Source organism: Paramacrobiotus metropolitanus, unplaced genomic scaffold (genome assembly GCF_019649055.1).
Source record: "Paramacrobiotus metropolitanus isolate TYO unplaced genomic scaffold, Prichtersi_v1.0 Parri_scaffold0000069, whole genome shotgun sequence".
NCBI classification, from domain to species: domain Eukaryota; kingdom Metazoa; phylum Tardigrada; class Eutardigrada; order Parachela; family Macrobiotidae; genus Paramacrobiotus; species Paramacrobiotus metropolitanus.
In genome coordinates, this window is record NW_026570289.1 from 512329 (window position 1) to 523301 (window position 10973).

At 40.3% G+C, this 10973-nt stretch overlaps 2 protein-coding genes across 3 annotated transcripts; one reads left to right on the forward strand and one right to left on the reverse strand.

Annotated features, from left to right (window-relative positions):
• Nucleotides 1-1430: 1430 nt before the first annotated feature.
• On the forward strand, nt 1431-2478 carry LOC129594579 (uncharacterized). The gene is made up of 3 exons (XM_055491318.1): nt 1431-1702; nt 1760-1876; nt 1944-2478. Exons 1-3 carry the CDS (start codon nt 1465-1467, stop codon nt 2135-2137), a joined length of 549 nt encoding a protein of 182 aa, XP_055347293.1. The 5' UTR covers nt 1431-1464; the 3' UTR covers nt 2138-2478.
• A 1310-nt stretch (nt 2479-3788) lies between these two features.
• LOC129594575 (neprilysin-like) lies at nt 3789-10677 on the reverse strand. 2 transcript variants are annotated; one of them, XM_055491310.1, is made up of 11 exons: nt 10359-10677; nt 10037-10174; nt 7833-7916; nt 6733-7160; nt 5995-6390; nt 5696-5878; nt 5129-5294; nt 4694-4816; nt 4413-4603; nt 4254-4352; nt 3789-4198 (listed from the first exon to the last, which is right to left on the reverse strand). In XM_055491310.1, the coding sequence occupies exons 1-11, from the start codon at nt 10471-10473 to the stop codon at nt 4046-4048; spliced, it is 2076 nt and encodes a 691-aa protein (XP_055347285.1). In that variant the 5' UTR covers nt 10474-10677; the 3' UTR covers nt 3789-4045. The 2 variants fall into 2 exon arrangements, with proteins under 2 accessions (XP_055347285.1, XP_055347286.1); XM_055491311.1 differs by lacking the exons at nt 3789-4198; nt 4254-4352 and having other exon boundaries at nt 4485-4599; nt 4690-4816.
• Nucleotides 10678-10973: the final 296 nt, after the last annotated feature.

The following is a 10973-nucleotide window of genomic DNA, read 5'->3' on the forward strand; positions in this document are numbered from 1 at the left end:
CGCCGTCACAGGAACAAATTCGACTTTAATGCACACTTTATCAAGTAAGCTAAACCCTTATGCTATTTACAGAATCGAACTTATCCGATTCGTTTTAGGTATTGCTCACAAGATGTCCTCATTTTGCAACAAGCGTGCGAAAAATTTCGAGCGCTTTTCCAACAGGTAACCGATGGATTATGCCCATTTGCGTCTGGACTAACCACACCCGGCATGTGCAATTACTTTTGGAGAGCGCGAATGCTGAAGGAAAACCAAATTGCGTTGATCGGCCCTCCTGGTCAGGGCAAAAAGTCATCTGTCAAAGGAGAGCGTTGGCTACGCTGGATTGAAATGGAAAATGATGTAAAATTGCAAAAGAGCATCGAATCGGTCACTGGACTGTGGATGGTTTTGATCGGGATACAAAACCGCTTACGAGTTTTTAGGTTAGTCAGCTCGATATAAATGTTATCGATCACATTCAAAACGCAATTCACCTTCAATGTTTTTGTGCAGGATGTATGTGGCACGGCTGCAGCGAATGCACAACAAAAAGCACGCTGCATCCCCTTCTGAAACGGCCAATGGAGGAAGTTAACAAAGCAACTGCCTTACGCCTTGAAGCTATCAAAACTATGGGCTATTCCGTAGTTTCGATCTGGGAACACGACTATGATAGCCGGCTCACTACTGACCTGGAATTTCAGAAAATAATTCAGTTGACCGGTATTGAAGAACCTATGCACCCCCGAGACGCATTTACTGGTGGCAGGACAAACGCTATCAAGTTGTACCACAAGTGCGATCCTGGAGAAAAAATCTATTCGCTCGACGTTATCAGCGAATACCCTTATATTAACAAAAATCTACCTTATCCGGTGGGACCGCCTGTTATCATTACTAAAGATTTTCCGCCTGTGGAGAGTATTTTGGAATAATTAAATGTCGCGTCATTCCTCTACCGTCGTTGTTTTTTACCGGTGCTACCTTACAAAACTGATAAACTGACTTTTCCTTTATGCGCTAAATGCGTGACGGAACGCGTAAACGAACCATGTTCTCACGATGATGAGGACAGGGCTCTGGAAGGAACTTGGTGCACTCAAGAAATTCATCGAGCATTAGAAGTTGGCTATCGTATCGATAAAATATACTCGGCTTGGCACTATCCAGAACAAATGCAGTATTTATTCAGAGAATACATTGACCTGTTTTTGAAGCTGAAAACGGAAGCTTCTGGATATCCACCACAGTGTCAAACGGAAGATGAAAAAGACAGATATATTCAAGAATTCCTTGCTAAAGAAAATATTCTACTGGATAAAAAGAATATTGCGAAAAACGACGCATTGAGAGCTCTTTGCAAGCTTATGCTAAATAGTTTTGGTACACATGTGAACTTATTTAATTTGTGCATGTTCATTATTTTTACGCTCATTGCAGGGAAAATTTGGTCAACAGGAAGACCGATCCAACACGGATATGGTGGAAAAGAAAGAGGTATTCCATGATTACTTGTTTTCTAACAAGTACGAAGTCGCCGGGTTCGATTTGGTCACCGATGAAGTTATGGCAGTTCAATACCGCTCCAAGAAGGACTACATTGCGACGAGCAAAAAGACCAATGTTGTTATCGCAGCTTTTACGACTGCGTACGCACGGCTACACTTATTAAAATTCATGGAAATGGTTGGAGACCGTTTGTTATACCACGATACAGGTGAACGCGCGAAACAGTATTATCGGCAAATTGGTCATCCACTTCTTTATTTTGCAGACAGCATTTTCCACATCCATAGAGACGATTTGCCCGATCCACCAACGGGAACGTGCTTGGGTGATTTGTCCTCGTCTTTACAGCCTGACGAGTACATTGACGAATTTGTAGCGCTTGGTAAAAGAATAATTATCTAGATAATAATATGCGAGCAACTTAAAATGTTAATTCTTTGTTGTCCCAGGACCAAAAAGCTATGCTTACCGGACAAATACTGGATGTGAAACGATAAAAGTCAAGGGATTTACGTTGACACGGCAAGCGAAAAAAACAGCTAAACCTGGAAAGCCTGAAAGAGATGCTACTGGAAAGCCTGGCACCACCGGACCAGCCAAGCGGAATTACCGTGAATTATCCGTTCAACATAACACGCAATAAGCGCAAGCTGGAAGTTTCGTCGGCGGAAATTAACAAACGATTTAAACTTACTTACTCAAAACGTAGAATTGTTGACTCTGATTTTAACACTCGCCCATGGGGTGATGTTTCGATTGAGTAAATCATCAACTTCCAGTGCGGTGCAATTGTTAATAAAGGTCCTGACACTGTGGCTTGCTCCGAAAAATGCTTCCAGCAGTATTATAAGAATTAACATAACAATAATGCAAGTCCCCACCACGGCTTCGCAAAAGTTTTTTTTACACACAATGCGCGCCATTGTAGCAAAAGTCACTTATTTTTTTTTTCTAGGTTTTTATGCGTTCCGTGGTGCCTTTAATACTTACTTCCTCCCGAAAGACTGTAATTAGTTAACTATTGTATAAAATTTTAACTACATATATATATATATATATATATATATATATATATATATATATATATATATATATATATATATATATATATATATATATATATATATATACTATACTATACACTATACAAATTGTGATGACTCATATTCTGGAGTTGGAAGCTGTAGTCATAAAGTCCAACCGGGAATTGCAGCTGGAAAGTGCAGCTCCCAACTCCAGTTTATGACGTAACCGACGCCATTTTATGTTTATACAATATACTGTTTCTTCTTATATATATATATATATATATATATATATATATATATATATATATATTTATATATATATATATATATATATATATATATATATATATATATATATATATATATATATATATATATATATATATATATATATATATATATATATATATATATATATATATATATATATATATCACGGTGTAAATTGTCTAACTTATAATTATGTAATTTCCGAATATATAAAAACGGCCCGCGGCCCGGAAATTGTATCCACTCACGTAGCGGCTCTATGATACTGGTGGCAGCTTGGGCATTCACTAACCTACGTTGCTCTGTAATTCTGGTGGTAGCTTGGGTATTCACTAACCTCGAAATCTGATAAATATGTATTTATTTTGTTATGATAAATACTGAAGAGCTTGACTGAATGGCTGAAAATCTTACATTCACTTCGTAGCTAAAGATGCAGCCTGCGAGGTCACCTCGGGCAACCGTTAATCGTTTCCCACAACCACAAGTTTGAAGTTTCCAATAATTCTGCGCTGAAATATCGGCTGAATCGTTTTTTATGGGCATCGTGTAATATTATCTGTCGTACCAAAAAATTTAAGTTTTCAGTTCGTTAGATCGGAAATATAAAGTTACATTAAAAACGTGAAAAAGGACCGTGAAACAAGAAAATTACGGTGGCTTTCACAGTTTTATAAACTGGTTTGAATTTAACCGGAAAGCTTGAAAACTTTCCGCATTCTACATGTTCAGAATATTTTCGTGCTGGCCTCGCTGGGGATTTATATTTGAAATATTTCTCAAATTTTTTTTATTGCTGTACGAAGGAAGTATGTTTTGTGTTTCTTTCGTTCTTCCATACCTCGAACACAACTGGTCGCGCGCTAGCGCGACCGATACTTGTATGTAATTATCATTACATGTTTAATGGAAATTACCCAAGGTCTGGTGGTAGTAAGTACGTCTGGCTTTAAGATCGTATCTCCTGGGTTCGACTTCTAAGTGGGGTTACTTTAATCTCATAAAATCAAACCAAAGAAAAAATAAGCTTTCAAAATCAAGCAAACCGATTTCGGAAGCGGCCTGTTAAAGTCTCTGTCTCTGGAGTCTGGACCTTCGCTATTGTAGTTGCAGTAATAATAATGAAGCGCATTTGGTAAAATATTGCGTTGGTAAATATCTGGGTGTGTAATGGTGTGATAACCAAGCCCTTATACAGTAATAGCTCTTTTGCTGTTAAAAGTTAAAACCAGCTTTAAAGAGCCAAAGCATCACTACCACGACTTTTTCAGAGGATTCATCGGAGATCCCAGCGTACAATTGTAAGCTGCACCGAAATCCGCGTTATTCATGTACGGTCCCAGCACACGATATCTAAACGGCGCGTGTGTTCCGTCGGTATATGCTGGATCACTGATACACCATATCTGAAAACAAATCCCCCTGCTACCCTGCCCCTTTGAAATGGACAACAGAGGTCACCTGAGCCCCTATTAACCAGAACAATTGCTCCTCATTCAGGTCTTCTAAGCCCGGCAATTTGATGCGGTATCCCGTGCGACGCACAAAGTTTTTAAAAGCCTGCAAAGAACCACTCCTTGCTCACCGTGCAAATATCTGGAACACAACTGAAGTACAGACCCAGTGAGCAGCGCGGTATCCGCCGTTGTCGGCAGTGTTTTCGATGAGTGTTTGGCGCCCATCGACAATGCCGCTTTTTATGGTGATATTGTTGTAGAAATCCACTAAAGAGTAGTTTCTCGTATTGTAGCTGTTCTGCGTCGCATTTGTCCACCAGTTAAACGGTTTCCCGTCTTTCCCAAATTGTCTACCTGAACACAATAGTTACAGTTATATATTTGGGGAAATTATCCCCTCTTTAGAATATAGCTTTTTTGCACTCTTGAGGAAGCCATACTAGCCTCCAGTGTCCAAAGCATGGGTGAATTCGTGGCCAATGTCAAAACCCAAGCGTGCGTAGTTGAAAATTGCAAAATAATCGTTTGTGTAAAGCATAGGTGGCTGTAATGGGGAAGCTGGAATAACTGCAAACCCGACCAGCGATCATTCTCAGGTGCAAAAAAATTAACGTTCGAAGCACACACAAAGCAGAATTACAAAATAGTAAATCAAAAATAAAGTTTAAATAATAAAACAGACCAGACAAAATTTATAGTAGACGTACAAAATAAAATTTAGGAATGTTCATTCCCACAGCAAAAAGGAGTGTAAAAAAATCATAAACGCCAAAATCTACAGAACAACTTTTCACGGACCGACTTAAAATACTTACCCGTGGCAAGAAAAATAATTTTTGAAGGATCATTTAAAGTAAATTAAACAAGCTAGTGAGATACCAATGTGATTGCTGAACGGGACCATCTCGGCGAATATCGCAGTAAGATCGGTCGGGCTAAAGGGATCATTGCGAGCGTTGGTGCGTGAAAGTTTTCGCAAGTTAATCCAACTGTTGCTTTGATCGATGGTCCGCAGTGTGTCGAAGAAAGAAACCCCCGCTTGAACCTGCAAATATGACAGGAATGGCTTCAACGCATTTCATCGCAATTGAAAACTTTTTCACTAGTGCTTTGTCACTCGTTAACGTATGCAGCTGGTTAATACACCAATTTACTACGATTTATGAACTTTTTAAAATAAAATGGCATATTAATCTAGTGATAAATGCTGGTTCGATCTTTTATAGACAATGCCCATCAAATTTATAGAAACAGCGCACGTCACTCCTGAGTAAAAATGCTCTCGTCAAATTGTTGAGCGTTTCGTATATTGACTGGTGTCCTTGTTCCCGTTGGCAAACGCATATTAAAACATGGATTTCTCCAAGCGAAGCTTGTCTTAATTTGCACTAAGTCAACCTGCAAAGATTCTTTTTAAAACTTGACGGTGCGCCGAGATAGACCTGCCTTGGAGTAAAGGTCCTCAATAACTGTCCAGTTGTGCAAAAACTCCTCTGGATAACCGATATTCCGCAGTGTATGATTTAGCTTATCTATTGCGGCTTCCTGGGTTTCTCGATCCATCCAGGTGGTCTCAAGAATGACTGCGTCGCAAACCCCGTTATAAATTTCCGATGTCAGCTCTTCTGCCTGTTGCACGCAAATAGCCGTTAAACATTTCAACACTCTTTTATCCGGCGCATTGCTTGTTATGAATAATGCCACACAATTTATTTTATGAGGAAATTGGTTTGTTTCTGCTAGACCTTTTGAACGGCTTCGCTTGTTATGTATGTCTTGGAGAACATTCCCGAAACGGCCAACGGCATGGCCGCTTTCACAAGCCGTATGCAATTCCCCGTCCCTCGATATACTAAGTGATAGTGATAGAGGGCGATCCACCACAGCCAATCACCAAGTATTACCAGTCCGGCATCCTCGTCCAATTCCAGCTGCGCCATCCTCTGATCCAACTTGTACAGATATTCTAGCTGCGGGGCTCCGAACTGTGTAGCGTTCGTGGCTTGAAATTTCACAGCGGATGCTCCCAGCATGGCGTTGAAAAGCGGCAAGAAGTTTGCTAAAAATCGCGAACGGAATGGTGGTCTAGACAGATCGCCAAACGTTAAGCGCTTCAGATAGTCCGTAGGCCCAAATGGCCGCTAAAAACCAAACAATTTTGAAAAATTTAAGAAAGATGACAAAACAAAAAGGCGTTTAAAATCTGACGAAATTTAATAAATACTTGTACAATAGTATAATATTTGAGTAACGGCAAATAAAAAGTTAAATGAAACTGTGATAAAAAAAACCTTACATAAAATCAAAAAGAAAACAAAATGAAAATTCAGTGAAGCTGAAATAAAATGTACAAAAAAATTGGAAAACAATTAAATGTGCATTGAAACTTTAGCTATCAAAGGAGTAACAGCTTTGCAGAATCGGATTTTTACAATATTTTTTGAAAAAAACCACGAATGGTCTAGCAGATTTTCGCAACTTACAGTAGCTCGCACCATCGCAAGCATCACGTCTAAATTAACAGCTTCCTCAAATCGCTTTTCAACTGAAGACCATTGCGCACTTGCATTAGTTGCTTTCAATAAACGCTTCACAATCGGCGTCCACTTGTTCATTAACTGCGTAGTTGCATTAATTGGATTGGTGAGCAGTGTGACGCTCGACAGTGTCTTTAGTTCCCATCGTTGCGAGAGACGGACCGGCATGTTGAAAAACAGAATGCTTTTGTCGCTGGACAAGTCGTCTGCTAGCACCGAGAGGTCGCTGAAGGTTCGAATATCGTTCTGCTGCAGGCGAACGAGTGCTTCGTCCAGAGGAAAATCGGACACATTGGGATTGTCTTTCAACAGGGACCATCCGCCCAACAAGTCGTCAACAGCGCGCACTATAGTGCGGTCGTCAAATGGCAGCTCTGTTGACAAAAGCTGATAATAGCCGACATTCTGCGTTTTGGATAAAAAACTTGGATTTTTGAATTTTCATGCGAAAAAAATGCAAATCATTGTCATACGAGGCGTTTCTTACTAATTCACTTTTAAATGAAAATGCAAAAAAGGTTGAAGTGTATTTTGCAGCGGTGAATATGCAAACTTAAGCAAGGTGGCTCACCGACATTGACGAAGTCTTCGTCGACTGTCACGAGAGCGACAGCTAGGTAAACATAAGAAACCAGAGAAAACACAAGAAGAAACACAAGAGATCATAAGAAAACAGAAACCCACTAAGAAACTATAAGAAAACTAAGCCGGTTTAAGTGAAAATTAGCTCGCCATTAAAAACCTCAAAATATAATAATACATTTTCTGAATTTTATAGGATGGTGGTCGGATTCTTCTTTAAGTATACTGCTAAAGGTTAAATATTATATTAGTTGGTGTTACATGGGAGTCCTGGAGGTGACAAAAACCCCGAAATACTGCGTTGCGTTCTGCTGTTACAAGCGCCTATTAGAGCCTTAGATCACGGCGTGCAGTCGGTACTGCCTTCAAACCGTGTGCCTTATATTATAATGTATTGCAGATAACTGCCGCTGTATGATAATGGTTTTATCTTTCAAGTACAAGGCAAAATCAACTTTGCATACCATGCGTTTCGTTGAGGCACTGGTTGTATATGTCCTTTGCTTTTTTCTCCGTGGGATTGGTGTAGTTACCATTGCCGAACAGTTCTAAAAAGGGCAAAAATTTCAAGATGATAAACACATGCTATGCTGTATCAGTGCCGCTCTACAGTAGTATAGGCTAGTGGCGAAGCTAGTCTAAGCAGGGCGCAATCCGAGGGAAACCGAGAAACGGCTGAAAAAGGCGCCGATGGGGGTATCGAACTCCGGCTGCGTCGTTAGATCCGCGTAGGCAGTAGAACAGTACCACTGCACCACGGCGCAAAACGCGCAATACGTTGAAATTTTTGAAAGACTTTATCGCTGTACGTGAGCGGCTTCTCTCCTCACACAGGCTTGCTACTGATCGTAAAACTTTCGAGCTGATCCGGAGACTGAGAAAGGGAACAGAGAGAACGCCTATGTTAAGCCATCGTAGAGAAATTTTCTCGCTCGAATAAACGCTTATGGTTCTAAACTTTCCAGACTTTTGGAACTTTAAACATAATCATTTTACCTGTAGAACTTCGTTCCCTTTCTGATGATGTCAAACGCGGCCAAATTTGATAATTAGAACGTTCAATGTTGTAGTTTAATTGGCATGCTATCGAAAGCCCACGGCATATGCGCGCTTTCTCTCTCTAATACTTTTTTAATGGTTTGAAGCTTCATACATTCACAATAGATCAACAACACTACTGTACTCACTGCTGTATTTGCTTTCTCGCTTGCCCATACGACTGGGTTCATTGTTTGCGCCATTGTATTCTAGGCGCTAAAATGTCTGGTTGCCCAAGTATTACCTAATGAATAAATCTCTCATAGAAGCCGCAAGTATTACACTAAATTTAAAGAATTTAATTTTAATATCAGGGCCACTTCAAAAGTGTCTCGGTGGATTTCCAACGCTTCTTTCGTGTAAATTTAATAAGTTAAAAAAGCTCAAAAACGTATTCAACAGTACACTAACCAGGGCCCCGTCAACGGCTATAAATTCAGAAAAATTTTGCAGAGAGACAGAGTAACACTGAAATAAACAAAAAAAATTATTTTCAGCTGCTGTGATCAATGGGCGTTGCCAGAACAAAATTTGAAACTAAAGTTTACACTGTGCTGTAGTCTATGGAACTATCGGCTATGCTGAATGCAGTATTATGCCGCTAATACCGAACAATCTGTACGAGGTCAGTTAACTGTAAATACTCGTTCAACGCTTTTCTGTGTTCTCTGTGTTCAACGCTTTTCTCGCTTTTCTCTGTTCTTTCTTGAGATGATGCAGTTTACACTTACGTTTTTGTGTTAGCTATTTTTTCAACCATTACGAGATCGAAGATACTCGCGCGCACCGAACTATCTCGGCAGAAAGAAGCTGAAGGGCGCGCTGCGTACCATTTGCAAACCCGTTTCACAAGCGGCTGGATTGTGAAATTTATGTATGTTTAAATCTATAAGAAATACATAAAAATTTTGAGGAAAGGATTTAAAGTTGAACTTCTCTCGCACAGGTTGTTCAGTAACGTTAAACGTACGATGCGGTACATTGCCCACAGGCTAGAGCACAGTGTAGAATTTGCTTTCAATTTTTGTTCTGGCCACGCCCATTGATCACAGCAGGTGAAAATAGTTTTTTGTTCCAGTGTTCCTCTATCTTTCTCCAAAACATAAAAGTTTTCTGAATTTATAGCCGGTGACGGGGCCCTGGTAAGATATTGGTTGCCTCTTTCAGTCATAACTTGCGTGAATATAGTAATCAGTAGTGACTTGTGGATTAACGATGTAGCGAAGCGAGGTCGCAAACCGTATACGGCACCACTGTATAGGGTATACGGTACGGTTAGACCGTAAGGAACCGTACAAAAAGCCAATACGGTAAATGCTCTACCGTACGTAACCGTAATCCGAGAACGTGGTTTTAACATTATGGCAAACCGTTTACGGTATACGGTACGGCAAATCCGGTTATTGTTAATACTGTAACAGTACCGTACCGTAGAAGCGTAGGCTGAGTACCGTACGTAACCGTACGAAAAGTTTGTACGGTTTGAGACCTCTGCTTCCATAACACGCCAGACAGTGTTGGTGCTCAGACTGCTGATCCGTACAGTGAACTAGGCCAATTTGCGGATGTTATCGATGTACTGAAAGGTCGGTTATTGGACATGTGTCTACGTACACCGTGCCGCACGTACCTTTAAGTTGTTTGGAAATCGTTAATTCGAGCACGGCGTGCGCAGGAGCGGAACTCCTATTCCAACGGTTGCATGCGTAGGTGTAGAAATCCACGCACGGGTCAACCGTGTCATCCATGCAGGTTTCGATTAGACTGGCTAAAATAACCACAAACGAATAGCTTAAGGCCGACTTAACGTCATCGTAGTGACTGATAGCTGCCAAGATCCGATTTACAATTGGGTATTTAATTTGAAATACAGGAATGCATGGAAATTTTCCCTGCAGTTTTCCGGATATAGCTTTTTTAACTATTATTCAACCGAAAGCTGTACCACATACCAACTTGTCTGCAAAGATTCGACGTGCAAACGGGAGTAGATATCTGCACCCTCCCGGTTGCTTGTATTAAACTGGTTGCTATGGTCAGAAATCCAACCACGTCTAACAGTAACATCGCGCGGTTGCTTCCTTAGACAGTAAGTTCTACCAAAACAATCAGATCGCAGTTACTGCAGGTTTTTAAAACCTTCGTCAGATCACCGAACTGAAGTGACTTTCGAATAAGAAAAAAGAAACAGTGTTACAAGCATCCGCCGCACCCCAAAAAGCGATCCGAGTCTCTCCAGACGGATTCTTCGGAGAATTATAACAATCTGGATGGCAGGACATACTCTGTAGTGAAAAACGTTCAAAAATTGAAGCACTGATTTGCAGCCCTAGGGCATAATTATTCAACTGGAAAAGTCTATAATAATGCATTTAAACGCCGTTTGTAGCAAATATGTCTAGCGGCAAATCCGGAAAATTTGTATTCATATAATTCCATAAACTGTGGCCAGTATAGAATTAGCATGCATCTGACTAGTGTTTATGTAATACTTTGCGGAATCATATAGCGGAAGTAATCAATTTCGTGGCAGATGCGCTTAGTCAGTATCACGCTATAATTTAAAG

What these genes read in the sequence shown, in the direction of transcription:
- LOC129594579 (XM_055491318.1), top strand. Translation starts at nt 1,465, where the DNA reads ATGGTGGAAAAGAAAGAGGTATTCCATGATTACTTGTTTTCTAACAAG. An exon ending in TTTGTTATACCACGATACAG is followed by an intron (nt 1,703 to 1,759) that starts GTGAACGCGCGA and finishes TTTATTTTGCAG; the next exon opens with ACAGCATTTTCCACATCCAT. An exon ending in TGACGAATTTGTAGCGCTTG is followed by an intron (nt 1,877 to 1,943) that starts GTAAAAGAATAA and finishes TTGTTGTCCCAG; the next exon opens with GACCAAAAAGCTATGCTTAC.
- LOC129594575 (XM_055491310.1), bottom strand. Translation starts at nt 10,473, where the DNA reads ATGTTACTGTTAGACGTGGTTGGATTTCTGACCATAGCAACCAGTTTA. An exon ending in CCCGTTCAGCAATCACATTG is followed by an intron (nt 4,817 to 5,128) that starts GTATCTCACTAG and finishes TCGGGTTTGCAG; the next exon opens with TTATTCCAGCTTCCCCATTA. An exon ending in GATACCGCGCTGCTCACTGG is followed by an intron (nt 4,353 to 4,412) that starts GTCTGTACTTCA and finishes GGTTCTTTGCAG; the next exon opens with GCTTTTAAAAACTTTGTGCG.